This window comes from Rutidosis leptorrhynchoides, chromosome 7, assembly GCF_046630445.1.
Source record: "Rutidosis leptorrhynchoides isolate AG116_Rl617_1_P2 chromosome 7, CSIRO_AGI_Rlap_v1, whole genome shotgun sequence".
Taxonomy (NCBI): Eukaryota; Viridiplantae; Streptophyta; class Magnoliopsida; order Asterales; family Asteraceae; genus Rutidosis; species Rutidosis leptorrhynchoides.
Window position 1 is genome coordinate 62,328,087 of NC_092339.1, and position 10,654 is coordinate 62,338,740.

The 10,654-nt window shown below is 33.5% G+C and overlaps 1 protein-coding gene across 1 annotated transcript; it reads left to right on the forward strand.

Annotated features, from left to right (window-relative positions):
• Positions 1-909: 909 nt before the first annotated feature.
• Positions 910-7,138, forward strand: LOC139858782 (vacuolar protein sorting-associated protein 52 A-like). The gene is made up of 20 exons (XM_071847614.1): positions 910-1,051; positions 1,146-1,240; positions 1,679-1,736; positions 2,158-2,253; positions 2,479-2,580; positions 2,716-2,799; positions 3,268-3,348; positions 3,416-3,559; positions 3,653-3,744; positions 3,853-3,934; positions 4,014-4,193; positions 4,273-4,388; positions 4,476-4,534; positions 5,041-5,141; positions 5,281-5,331; positions 5,425-5,604; positions 5,683-5,817; positions 5,909-5,983; positions 6,115-6,172; positions 6,636-7,138. Exons 1-20 carry the CDS (start codon positions 1,025-1,027, stop codon positions 6,941-6,943), a joined length of 2,124 nt encoding a protein of 707 aa, XP_071703715.1. The 5' UTR covers positions 910-1,024; the 3' UTR covers positions 6,944-7,138.
• Positions 7,139-10,654: the final 3,516 nt, after the last annotated feature.

Genomic DNA, 10,654 nt, shown 5'->3' on the forward strand with positions numbered 1-10,654 from the left:
CTGTTTGTGGATCTTGTTATGTCATGAGCTTTTCCTCAATTTCTTTCTGAATCAATCTTATCTTCCTTTGTTTTGATACGAACCACTGCTGCTGTTACTTTGAATTGTGTTGTGAGGAGTATTAGTTAACGCCAATTGACCACTGATTGGAGGTAATGCTGCTGTTTTTAAGTAATTTGTTGTGTTAATGTAGACATTTCATGACTGATATCCTATAGCATTAACTTTCAGTGTTGGTAACAATGGTGCAGTCCTTTTATTACTTGCAGCGATTGTGTTTTCTTGCAATTTAGCAAGACAATAAGCATCTTCTAGTGATTTAGGTTTAAACATATGAACTGTCAGTTCAATTTTTCTTCTGAAGACCTCCAACAAAGAAGCTAATGGCATGCTTTTCACTTGCCTCCAGTTTGTTCAGTAACTTTTCGAACTCATCTTGATAGCTTTGTACGATCCCTGTTTGCCTTAAGTTCTTAAGCTCGGACAAAGGATCTTCCACCCTTAATCCGAATCGTTTATGTATAGCTTGCTCTTAGTCAATCCACTCCACATTTTCCCCATGTATGCAAATGTATTGTTGATGCCAATTTAGTTACCTAACTTGCATATGGATTGAGGCTGTGCGTACCTTATCATCATCATCTATCTGAACCACTGCAAAAAACTGCCTGCTCCGATTTAACCAGCCTTTAACATCATCACCATCAAAGGTTGGAAATTCAATACTGGTCATATGAGTTAACTGTGTAGCACCTCTGTTTGCTGTACCTTCACCATCCTTTAATGTTTGCAAATCTTCCTTAAAATAATGGGTGTTGTAGTAATATGCTTTCAAATTTCTCGTTAATTCGCTCATTCATCATCGTCATATTCTGATTTACTGGTGCTGTAGCACCTCTGTTTGCTGTACCTTCACCATTCTCATTAAACTATATTAATTTTCAGGTTTACTAACTTACATCTGCTTTAGTTATAATTTCATACAGGTTAAGCTGGTCAGAAATTGTTGTATTTACGGAATAAAATGGCGGAGCTAGCAACAAATGAACTGGTACAAGTTTTCTCTGAGTTGTTACAAATAATGAATTCAGTGTAACATTTTATGGTTTTTATTATCTGTTGTGTGGATATGTTTGTTTTATCAGCGTAAACCTGAAGGTGAAACCATGGATGCCAATAAATCTGTTTTTAATTTGGGATCTGTAGTTGGTGATTTGACTGTTGAAGAGGATGCAAGCAGGTGTACTTTTTTTATCCTTGGTCAACTAATATATACAATGATATGGTCTATATCTAGTTTTGTTTATATTACTGATTGACTATAAATGTTGCTTTAGTTTTATGCATGCAAGTCATATGTATGTATATATGTTTACACTATCCACTGGTTAGAAGTATCCAGTACACTAGTATGGTGTTATTGGATATGTATGTATGTACATACATCCTTACATATGTACTAACGTACACACAAAGTCATACATACATATGAACACACACATATGCAGGCATACATACGAACATACATACATACATACATACATACATACATACATACATACATACATACATACATACATACATACATACATACATACATACATACATACATACATACATACATACATACATACATCTATTCTGCATTACCTTCTGATTAATGGTTGGGTTTTTGCAGCAATGATATATCATTAGAAGGACTGCAGCAGGAGCTTGAAGAGTGCAAAACTGACGAGGTACTTTTAGTCGCAAGATATTATTTCGGTCACTTGGTTGATAATTTTATTAAATATACATTGATATTTGTCATTTGAGAGTATTACTAGGAACTAAAGCAAGAGAGAATAGTTAATCTGCTAATGTTATTCCGGTCATAGTGCATGTACATATAGATATGTACATCAGTATATGTGTATGCCAGCATATGATTCATTTTGCTTTGATATACTTAATCTGCTTATTAAACTTTGGATATAACTTAAAAGCATTTATAATTTTTGTATAATAGGTATGTATTTCTATCACCATTAGTTATTTTGTTATGCTTTATGTTAGTGCATTATCTTTTGTGGTTTGTGATATCATTTTATTTTCTTGCTATGAAAGCTGTAGCTGGTTTGTTGTTGCCTAATGTGGTGGCTATCTTTTTGCGTGTAGATTGTTGCAAATATATTGTCAAAAGGCGTGAAACTGCGGGAATATACCAAGGGCGTTGAAAACAATTTACGCCAAGTAGAATTGGACTCAATTCAGGCAAATTCCGAGTTACATTTATACGTTTGCTACTTTGTTTTTCCATCTATCCCTTGTTTTTCAATTTGGCACCAATTGTTGCTATAAAGCAGGTTTTAATTGTTATTTTGTTACTACTCAGATTTTATTTTTTTAAAAATCTAGTTTTGTCTGTAAGCAGAGTTGTTCCCAATTACTCGAATCACTTTGGTGATATTTTAGTTAACTTTTTTTTTTTTTTAACAGGAGTATATAACAGAGAGTGATAATCTAGTGTCCCTTCATGATCAAATTCGTGATTGTGACATCATTCTTTCACAAATGGAAACTCTACTTGGTGGATTTCAGGTAGTGATCGAATTTCAGGAGAATGCATTATCAATTTCTGAAGGTTATTTCTCAAGACGACAATATATGTCGTAGAAGTTATCATCGAACCTTTTTTGTATGTTCGTTAAATCTATTTCCTATGTAATATGGTAGGTTGAGATTGGTTCTATTAGTTCAGACATAAAAATACTTCAGGAGAAATCTTTAGATATGGGGCTGAAGCTCAAGAATCGCAAGGTAATGTTATTATGGTGTTTTGTTTTATTGGTTGAAGAGTTAGAAAGTGTGTATAGTGTGACGTCATTATTGTGAAATAGGTTCCCGATGTTTTAAAGTATATCTTCCAAAGGTGGCAAAAATGGGTAGGGTCAGGGCTCATAATGGGTAGTTTTCTAATACGGTTCGGGTCGGGTTGACCCGAAAAATTTATGTCCACATAATTTTATGAATATATAGTGTGTCAATATGTTTAGGAAGTTATATGGTTTCTATAATAATTTACAGTTTAAAGTAAAATGATTTTGGAGATGCTGCTATTCATCAAGAAACCACTTAGGTGACCATCAACCCGTTTGACCTGTTTCCTTTTAGCATCTTTTTAATTTCCGGGTTTTACCCACTTATAGTTAAATCACGGCTTAATTTACTTGTTAATATGTAAATGTGTCAGACATTATGATTAACTGTTTGTGGCATATCTCACAGGTTGCAGAATCGAAGTTAGCAAAGTTTGTTGAAGACATTATTGTACCACCAAGGATGATTGACATAATTGTTGATGGAGAGGTTGTTATTTTTAGATTGTACTTGTTTGACTTCAATTAGTATTCTAATTCAAATAATTATTTTTTAGGTTAATGATGAATATATGAGGACTCTTGAGATTCTGAGTAAGAAGCTGAAGTTTGTTGAAGTAGATTCCATGGTTAAAACTTCAAATGCTTTAAAAGATGTTCAGCCCGAGTTAGAAAGACTTAGACAGAAAGCAGTTTCAAAGGTAAATTTAACTGGTCGATCTGCTGTTTACTGTGACTTCACTTTGCTTACTTGTATTTTATTCGTTTTTTGATATTTTTCGTTTATTACATAGGTATTCGAGTTCATGATTCAGAAGCTTTATGCATTGAGGAAACCTAAAACGAATATTCAGATTCTTCAGCAGAGCATCTTGTTAAAATATAAGTGAGTTTTGTCAAAATATAGTACTTACAGTAATTATTATTTTTATTGAAAATAATAATAATTTCAACTGTAGTTTTTTATTCATCTTTTGATTTACTCTTCATGCAGGTATGTTATCTCCTTTCTCAAGGAGCATGGGAAGGAGATTTATAATGAAATTCGGGCAGCATATACTGATACAATGAACAAGGTAGACTAACTAAATTCACTCTTGTAATTATTGTTAGTTTCATTAAGGACCTTGAAAGTAATTAACTTGTTTTTGGCAGGTCCTAAGTGCCCATTTCCGTGCTTATATTCAAGCATTAGAGAAACTACAACTTGACATAGCCAGTCCTACTGATCTGATAGGTGTTGACACCAGCACAAGCCTGTTTTCAAGAGGAAGAGAACCTTTAAAAAACCGGTCTGCTATATTTGCTCTTGGAGATAGAATAAGCATTCTCAAGGTCTTATATAGCTACCAAGTACTTTTTACTTTTGTTTTTTGCCACCTGGCATTTAAGTTATGTTACACTATTGCTTCAGCAAATCGACGAGCCTTCATTGATTCCACATATTGCTGAAGCAAGTTCAAAGAAGTATCCTTATGAAGTCCTCTTCAGAAGTTTGCACAAGCTGCTCATGGATACCGCCACTTCAGAGTACTACTATATATTACTTATTCCTCTCTCTCTCACATACACACACACACACACACTCACATATTTAATTTATATGTTTCTGTATAGATATGTCTTCTGTGGGGATTTCTTTGGAGATGAATCTGTATTCTATGAAATATTTTCAGGTACTAAAACTTGAATAGAATTATACCTTGCAATCAAGACCCATATCCTCAAAAAGAGGTCCATTGGGTTGAAATGCATAGACCCATTGGGTCCGTTCACATAATTGAAAGAAGAAAATGAGGAGGTCATTTAAGACCCTATTAAATCTCAATTTTTTTAGCTAGGGAGCTGGTCCAGTGGGTCCAAGTGAAAATTAAAATCCGCTTTTAAGTTTTGGGTTTTGTTTCGCGGTTACGTTTTGTGATTCCGTTTAGCGTGTAAGTTTCGCGGTTTACTAAAAAAAATTTAAAATATAAACGTCACCGGGGTCTTGACCCGTCTCAAACTGACTCAAGCCGTTTGGTTCGTATGAGAAACTGTCCCTTTTGACCTATGACCCTGTTCGACCCGTTACCTAACGCGACCCATGTGCCAGTTATATGAATAATCAATAGTAACCTTATCCATATATCATGTACTTGTGTCTATGTTCTACAAGTTATATCTACTTCTATTATTTTGTCAGGGCCATTTGGTGTAATGGATGAGCATTTTGGTACAGTCCTTCCAAATTCCTTTGATGCAATTGGTATAATGCTTATGATCCGCATTACACACCAACACCAGGTAATCTATATGCTAAGTTTGAATTATTATTAAAAAGGCGTGCTTGTGTTTTTCGATACATCTGTTGTTACATGCATCTTCTATATATGTGTAGTCCCTTTTATCCTATGTGATAACAATGGGATCATCTTTTTTACAGCTCATAATGTCTAGGCGACGGATTCCGTGTCTTGATTCTTATTTGGATAAGGTATGTATATTTAAAGTTTTTAACTTTTAAGATATTTATGTATGTATGTATGTATGTCCATTGAGATTCTTATTAATATAATACCATTGGTAGGTGAATATCTCATTGTGGCCCCGTTTCAAGATGATATTTGACATGCACATCAACAGTCTGAGAAATGCGAATGTCAAAACATTGTGGGAGGATGATGTGCATCCACACTATGTTATGAGACGTTATGCCGAGTTTACTGCTTCACTTATTCAACTCAATGTTGACTATGGGGATGGCCAGGTTTGACCACAAAATATATATATTAATGATGATTCGGAGATGTATATGTGTTGTTAACGTTTTACTCCATTTTTACAGCTTGATCTGAACATGGAAAGACTGAAAATGGCTATTGATGACTTGCTTATCAAGCTCGCCAAGATGTTCACAAAACCAAAACAACAGACGGTTTTTCTTATCAATAACTATGACATGACAATTGCTGTTTTGAAGGTACGTCTCAGTAATTTACTTAGTAATCCAATTGGACCAAATCCACTTGATTTTTTTCAACTTTGAAACTATATTTTTATTTGCTTTTCAGGAAGCGGGGCCAGAAGGTGGCAAAATTCAGGTCCATTTTGAAGAACTTTTGAAGAATAATACAGCTGTTTATGTGGTGAGGGTTAACTACACATAATACTTTATAAGCGCACACACACACACAGCTTAATCGTAAAGCATGCAATCTTGTTTCCTATAATATGGCAAAAATGAAGGCATTAGATAACTATTTCTTAATTGTTACAGGAAGAACTGCTGCTGGAACATTTTGGCAACCTGATCAAGTTTGTCAAAACCCGAGCATGTGTGTGTCTTTTTCTTAATTTGTTGCTGTATATTGCGATCAAGACAATTTTGGTCAAAATTGAAAGTGACAATTTCGACCCATTTAAATTTAAATGGGTCAAAATCTGAGTTACCTTTTATTCCGACAGGTCTAATGGGATGAGTAAAATTTTAATTATAAAAAAAATTGGTCAAATTGTTGCAAATTTTTCTGAAGTGCAATATCCCATGCATATAATCTTCTACATCTTTCTTTTCATGCAATAAACTAAAAATATAGTATTTGTAAGTTGTAATAGCATAGTACTCCGTATATGTATAAATAAAAAGTGGAAAATAATTATTTAGGGTCAATCCAATGCAACCTGTATAGAAAGGTTATCCATTTTGACCATTTACCAACAACCTTGGTGGACCTTCGATATTTAATTGTCCACTTCAAAAGTATTTTGACCGTTTTACCCTTGGGGTTATGATTGCAGCTGAGGACTCGAGTTCTGGATCTGAGAAACAACCAATAACTGTGGCTGAAGTTGAACCGATTGTGAAGGACTTTGGAAGCAGATGGAAAGCAGCGATAGAGCTGATGCACGGTGATGTCATCACATCATTCAGCAACTTCCTTTGTGGAATGGATATATTAAGAGCAGCCTTGACACAACTTTTGCTTTACTATACGAGACTTTCAGATTGCATGAAACGAATCGCTGGTGGATCGACCCTTAATAAAGACCTTGTTTCCATATCATCCATTATGTATGAAATCAGAAAATTTTCAAGGACATTCTAGACGATATTCAATGAAGGGGACACGATCTAACATTTACAAAGATTTGATCGTGAGTCAATTTGTACTCGAGATCCTCTTTTCAGATTCATCATACAGTCGGGATCCTTATAGCTAGATATAATTGTTACTTGGTTTCGTCATATTGTTCATGTCTTGTTATATTTTTCTTTGTAAGCACCAGTTCCATTGTTTTTTCATATCATTTAAGATCATATACACGTTAACTGTAAGAATTTTTCCTTTCTTCCTGTAAGGCTTGTTAGTCTGATGGTTCGAATACCTGTTGTCGCGGCGGGATATGTTACATTTCTACACATAAGTGCAATTTACTTCTAACATGTTGTGGTTAGGGGATTTGTCTTGAAATTGAGGATATACAAGTGCTAAGGTTGAGCAGAGGTTTTAGAAGTTGACATCACTCACTTATTGATCGTTAACTCACGTTTACTCGTGTTATATGTATGCCTTGCTACTTCTTAAACTCACATATATACTCATTTCCAATACCAAACACACAACCCATTTGCAACCGAATAAAAGTCCATCTGATTTATCTGATATGTTCTTTTAAGTGGTGGAGAAGAACTTATTCAAGCTTATGGCATGTCATTTCTTTGAAATGAATTAAGTGATGAACACAACCACCATTGTCCACCAATGAGAACTGAATAATATATTCATGAGAGACTCCATGTTTAGTACCTTTCATTCACTTTTATGTAAAGATGTACTCCAAGTTGTTGTACCTTGCTCAAGTACAGTAACTCATGTATTTTTATAAGCTTTGAGACAGTTTAGTTCTTCTTTGGTAAATATTCATCACATCAGAGAACTTGTGTTTTGCTAATGACGAGTAAAAGTAAAGTGTGGGAGAATTTGATTTGTTTGAAATTAAACATTTTATTTGTTCTTCTTCCTTCATGATTTATAATTGATATAGGTTTAATTGATGGATTATAATTTGGGAAATTGACCAATATACACTTTTTTTCAATGTTTTCATACAATATACACTTTTTTAAAAAAAAATTACTAATATACACCATCCAGACAACCAAGTTTTTGGTCGACCATCCTTTTAACTTGGTCGACCACCTCATTTTTCAAGGTGATCGACCAAACTTCATTTAGTGCCTGGTCGACTACCATGTAAACATGGTCGACTACCACCTCATTTACACACAGTCGACCACAAGGAAAAAAATAACGCGGGCGACCAATGAGTTGGTCGACTACTCTTTTAAGGAAAGTATGAAAGAAAAGCCATGAACAAGTCGAAAGGGAAATTGGTCGACTACCCATTTTTGTTGTACTTCACAAATATTTTGACCATGATAACCCATATTTGTTGTGTTCTGGTTTCTTGCAGGTAAATGGTCCAAATATCCATTAATATGGTGTTTATGGTCTATAACTCTAGTTTAATATGGTCTATAACTCTAGTTTAATACAAGTACTAGTTAAATTAGTTAAAGACCCGCGATTTCGCGAGATTTTTGACGGGTCTAATCATTTAAGCTATAAAATTAAATATATAAATTAAAAAACTATTATTATGTCTAGATGAACATTAAACCAAATGTTTTTTAGGGACTTGCAATTTTTAAAGTTTCAAAATGTACCAACGAACTATTATTAAGTCTATGATGAATATTAAGTCAAATGTTTTATAGGGGATTAAAATCTTTAAAGTTACAAAATGTACTAATTTTTAAAGTTTCAAAATGTACCTTCGAACTATTATTAAGTCTATGATGAATATTAAGTCAAATGTTTTATAGGGGATTAAAATCTTTAAAGTTACAAAATGTACTAATTTTTAAAGTTTCAAAATGTACCAACGAACTATTATTAAGTCTATGATGAATATTAAGTCAAATGTTTTATAGGGGATTAAATTCTTTAAAGTTACAAAATGTACTAACGAATAATTAAAAAAACAAATTTTGATTTGTTATAATAATAATAATAATATAGATATGGATAGTCAATTTTGGTGTATACATATAGTCAATTTTGGTACACAAAGTATGTATTTTTATATTGAGATTTTAGGCTATAAATACTCATGAATGCAAGCATTAAACTTGCACCATTTCACACACTTACAAAGTGTTTCTTTCTTTCTCCATTATCATCTTTGTTCTTACACTTTATTATTAGTATTCTTAATCAAGAATCAAATCACTAAAGGTAGTTATAAGCCTACTGAATTATAACATCAAGAATCAAACCACTAAAGGTAGTTATAAGCCTACTGAATTATAACACGTTATCAGCACGATAATCTTAATACTAAATATGGTTGGCTCTGCCACCAAAATGATATATGGTCGGTTATACCACCAAAATGATATATGGTCGGTTATACCACCAAAATGATATATGGTCGGTTATACCACCAGAATGATATAGGTCGGTTATACCACCTAAAAAAATATATGGTCGACACTGTCGCCAAATTTTCATTTATGTTTACTAATATTTATATTTTTGTTATATAACATTTATTTATGATTGCTTACACATGGTCGACACTGTCACCTACTTATCATTTATGTTATATTAAATTTATGTTTAATGTTTATATACTTATGAATATAAATTGACTCTAATTTATCATGATGTTTGTTTTAATTTTTGATAATAGAAAATGTCGAATCTGGAAAAGCTTAAATTTACTCCTTTAGAATCAACTGGAAACAACTACATGCCATGGGTTATAAAAGTAAAAATGCATCTTAAATCAATGGGCATTCTTGAAACCATAAATGAAAACAACACTTGTTCTGAAAAAGAACAAGCTACGGCATGTTGCTTTATTCATCAACATATTGATGAATGCTTACAAAATAATTATGTGACTGTAGAAGATCCCCATGTTTTATGGGAAGGTCTCAAAAGCAGATTCAATAATCAAAGAGAAATTTTACTTCCAGCTGCAATGGAACAATGGAGAACATTAAGGTTCCAAGACTTTAAGAAAGTAAATGAATACAGCTCAGCTCTGTATAATACATGTTCACAACTTAAATTCTGTGGACATGAAATTAGTGATGCAGACATGATGGAGAAAACTTTCTCCACAATGAATGCTGCAAACATCACAGTGCAAAGAAATTTGAGAATGCTAAAGTTCAAAACATATCCTGAACTTAATTCATATCTCTTAGTTGCAGAGCAAAATGATGAGCTATTAATGAAAAATCAGCAATCCCGTCCTACTGGTACACTTGCAATCCCTGAAGCAAATACTGCAAATAATTATAAACAGGGACAAGGACGCGGGCAAGGTCGTGGTTATAATAACCATCACCATCATCATGCCAAAAGCCATAACTATGGTAGAAACCATCCTTATGGTAATGGTAATGGGCGTGGACGTGGTCGTGGTCGTGGCCGTGGTGGTCAAAGAAATAGTAATCCACGAAAATATAAATATCAACCACAAAACAAGCCCATTAAACAAGATGTTGAAGAAAATTCTTCTAAAAATTCTGAAGAATCTTGCTACAGATGTGGTAGAATGGGCCACTGGGCTAATACTTGCCGAACATCTAAACATCTTGTTAAGATGTATCAGGATTCGCTGAAAGATAAAGAAAAGGAAGTAAACTTTGTGGATAACGTCGATCCAACAGTCACTGAGAAACCATCTGATTTATATGAAGATTTCTTGAATGTTTAAGTTGTGTGTCTTTCGAAAAATAA

Excerpts from the sequence above, each read along its gene's own strand:
- LOC139858782 (XM_071847614.1), top strand. The coding sequence starts at position 1,025 with ATGGCGGAGCTAGCAACAAATGAACTG. Across the intron at positions 3,935-4,013 it reads ATACTGATACAATGAACAAG|GTCCTAAGTGCCCATTTCCG; the intron begins GTAGACTAACTA and ends TGTTTTTGGCAG. Across the intron at positions 5,142-5,280 it reads GCATTACACACCAACACCAG|CTCATAATGTCTAGGCGACG; the intron begins GTAATCTATATG and ends TCTTTTTTACAG.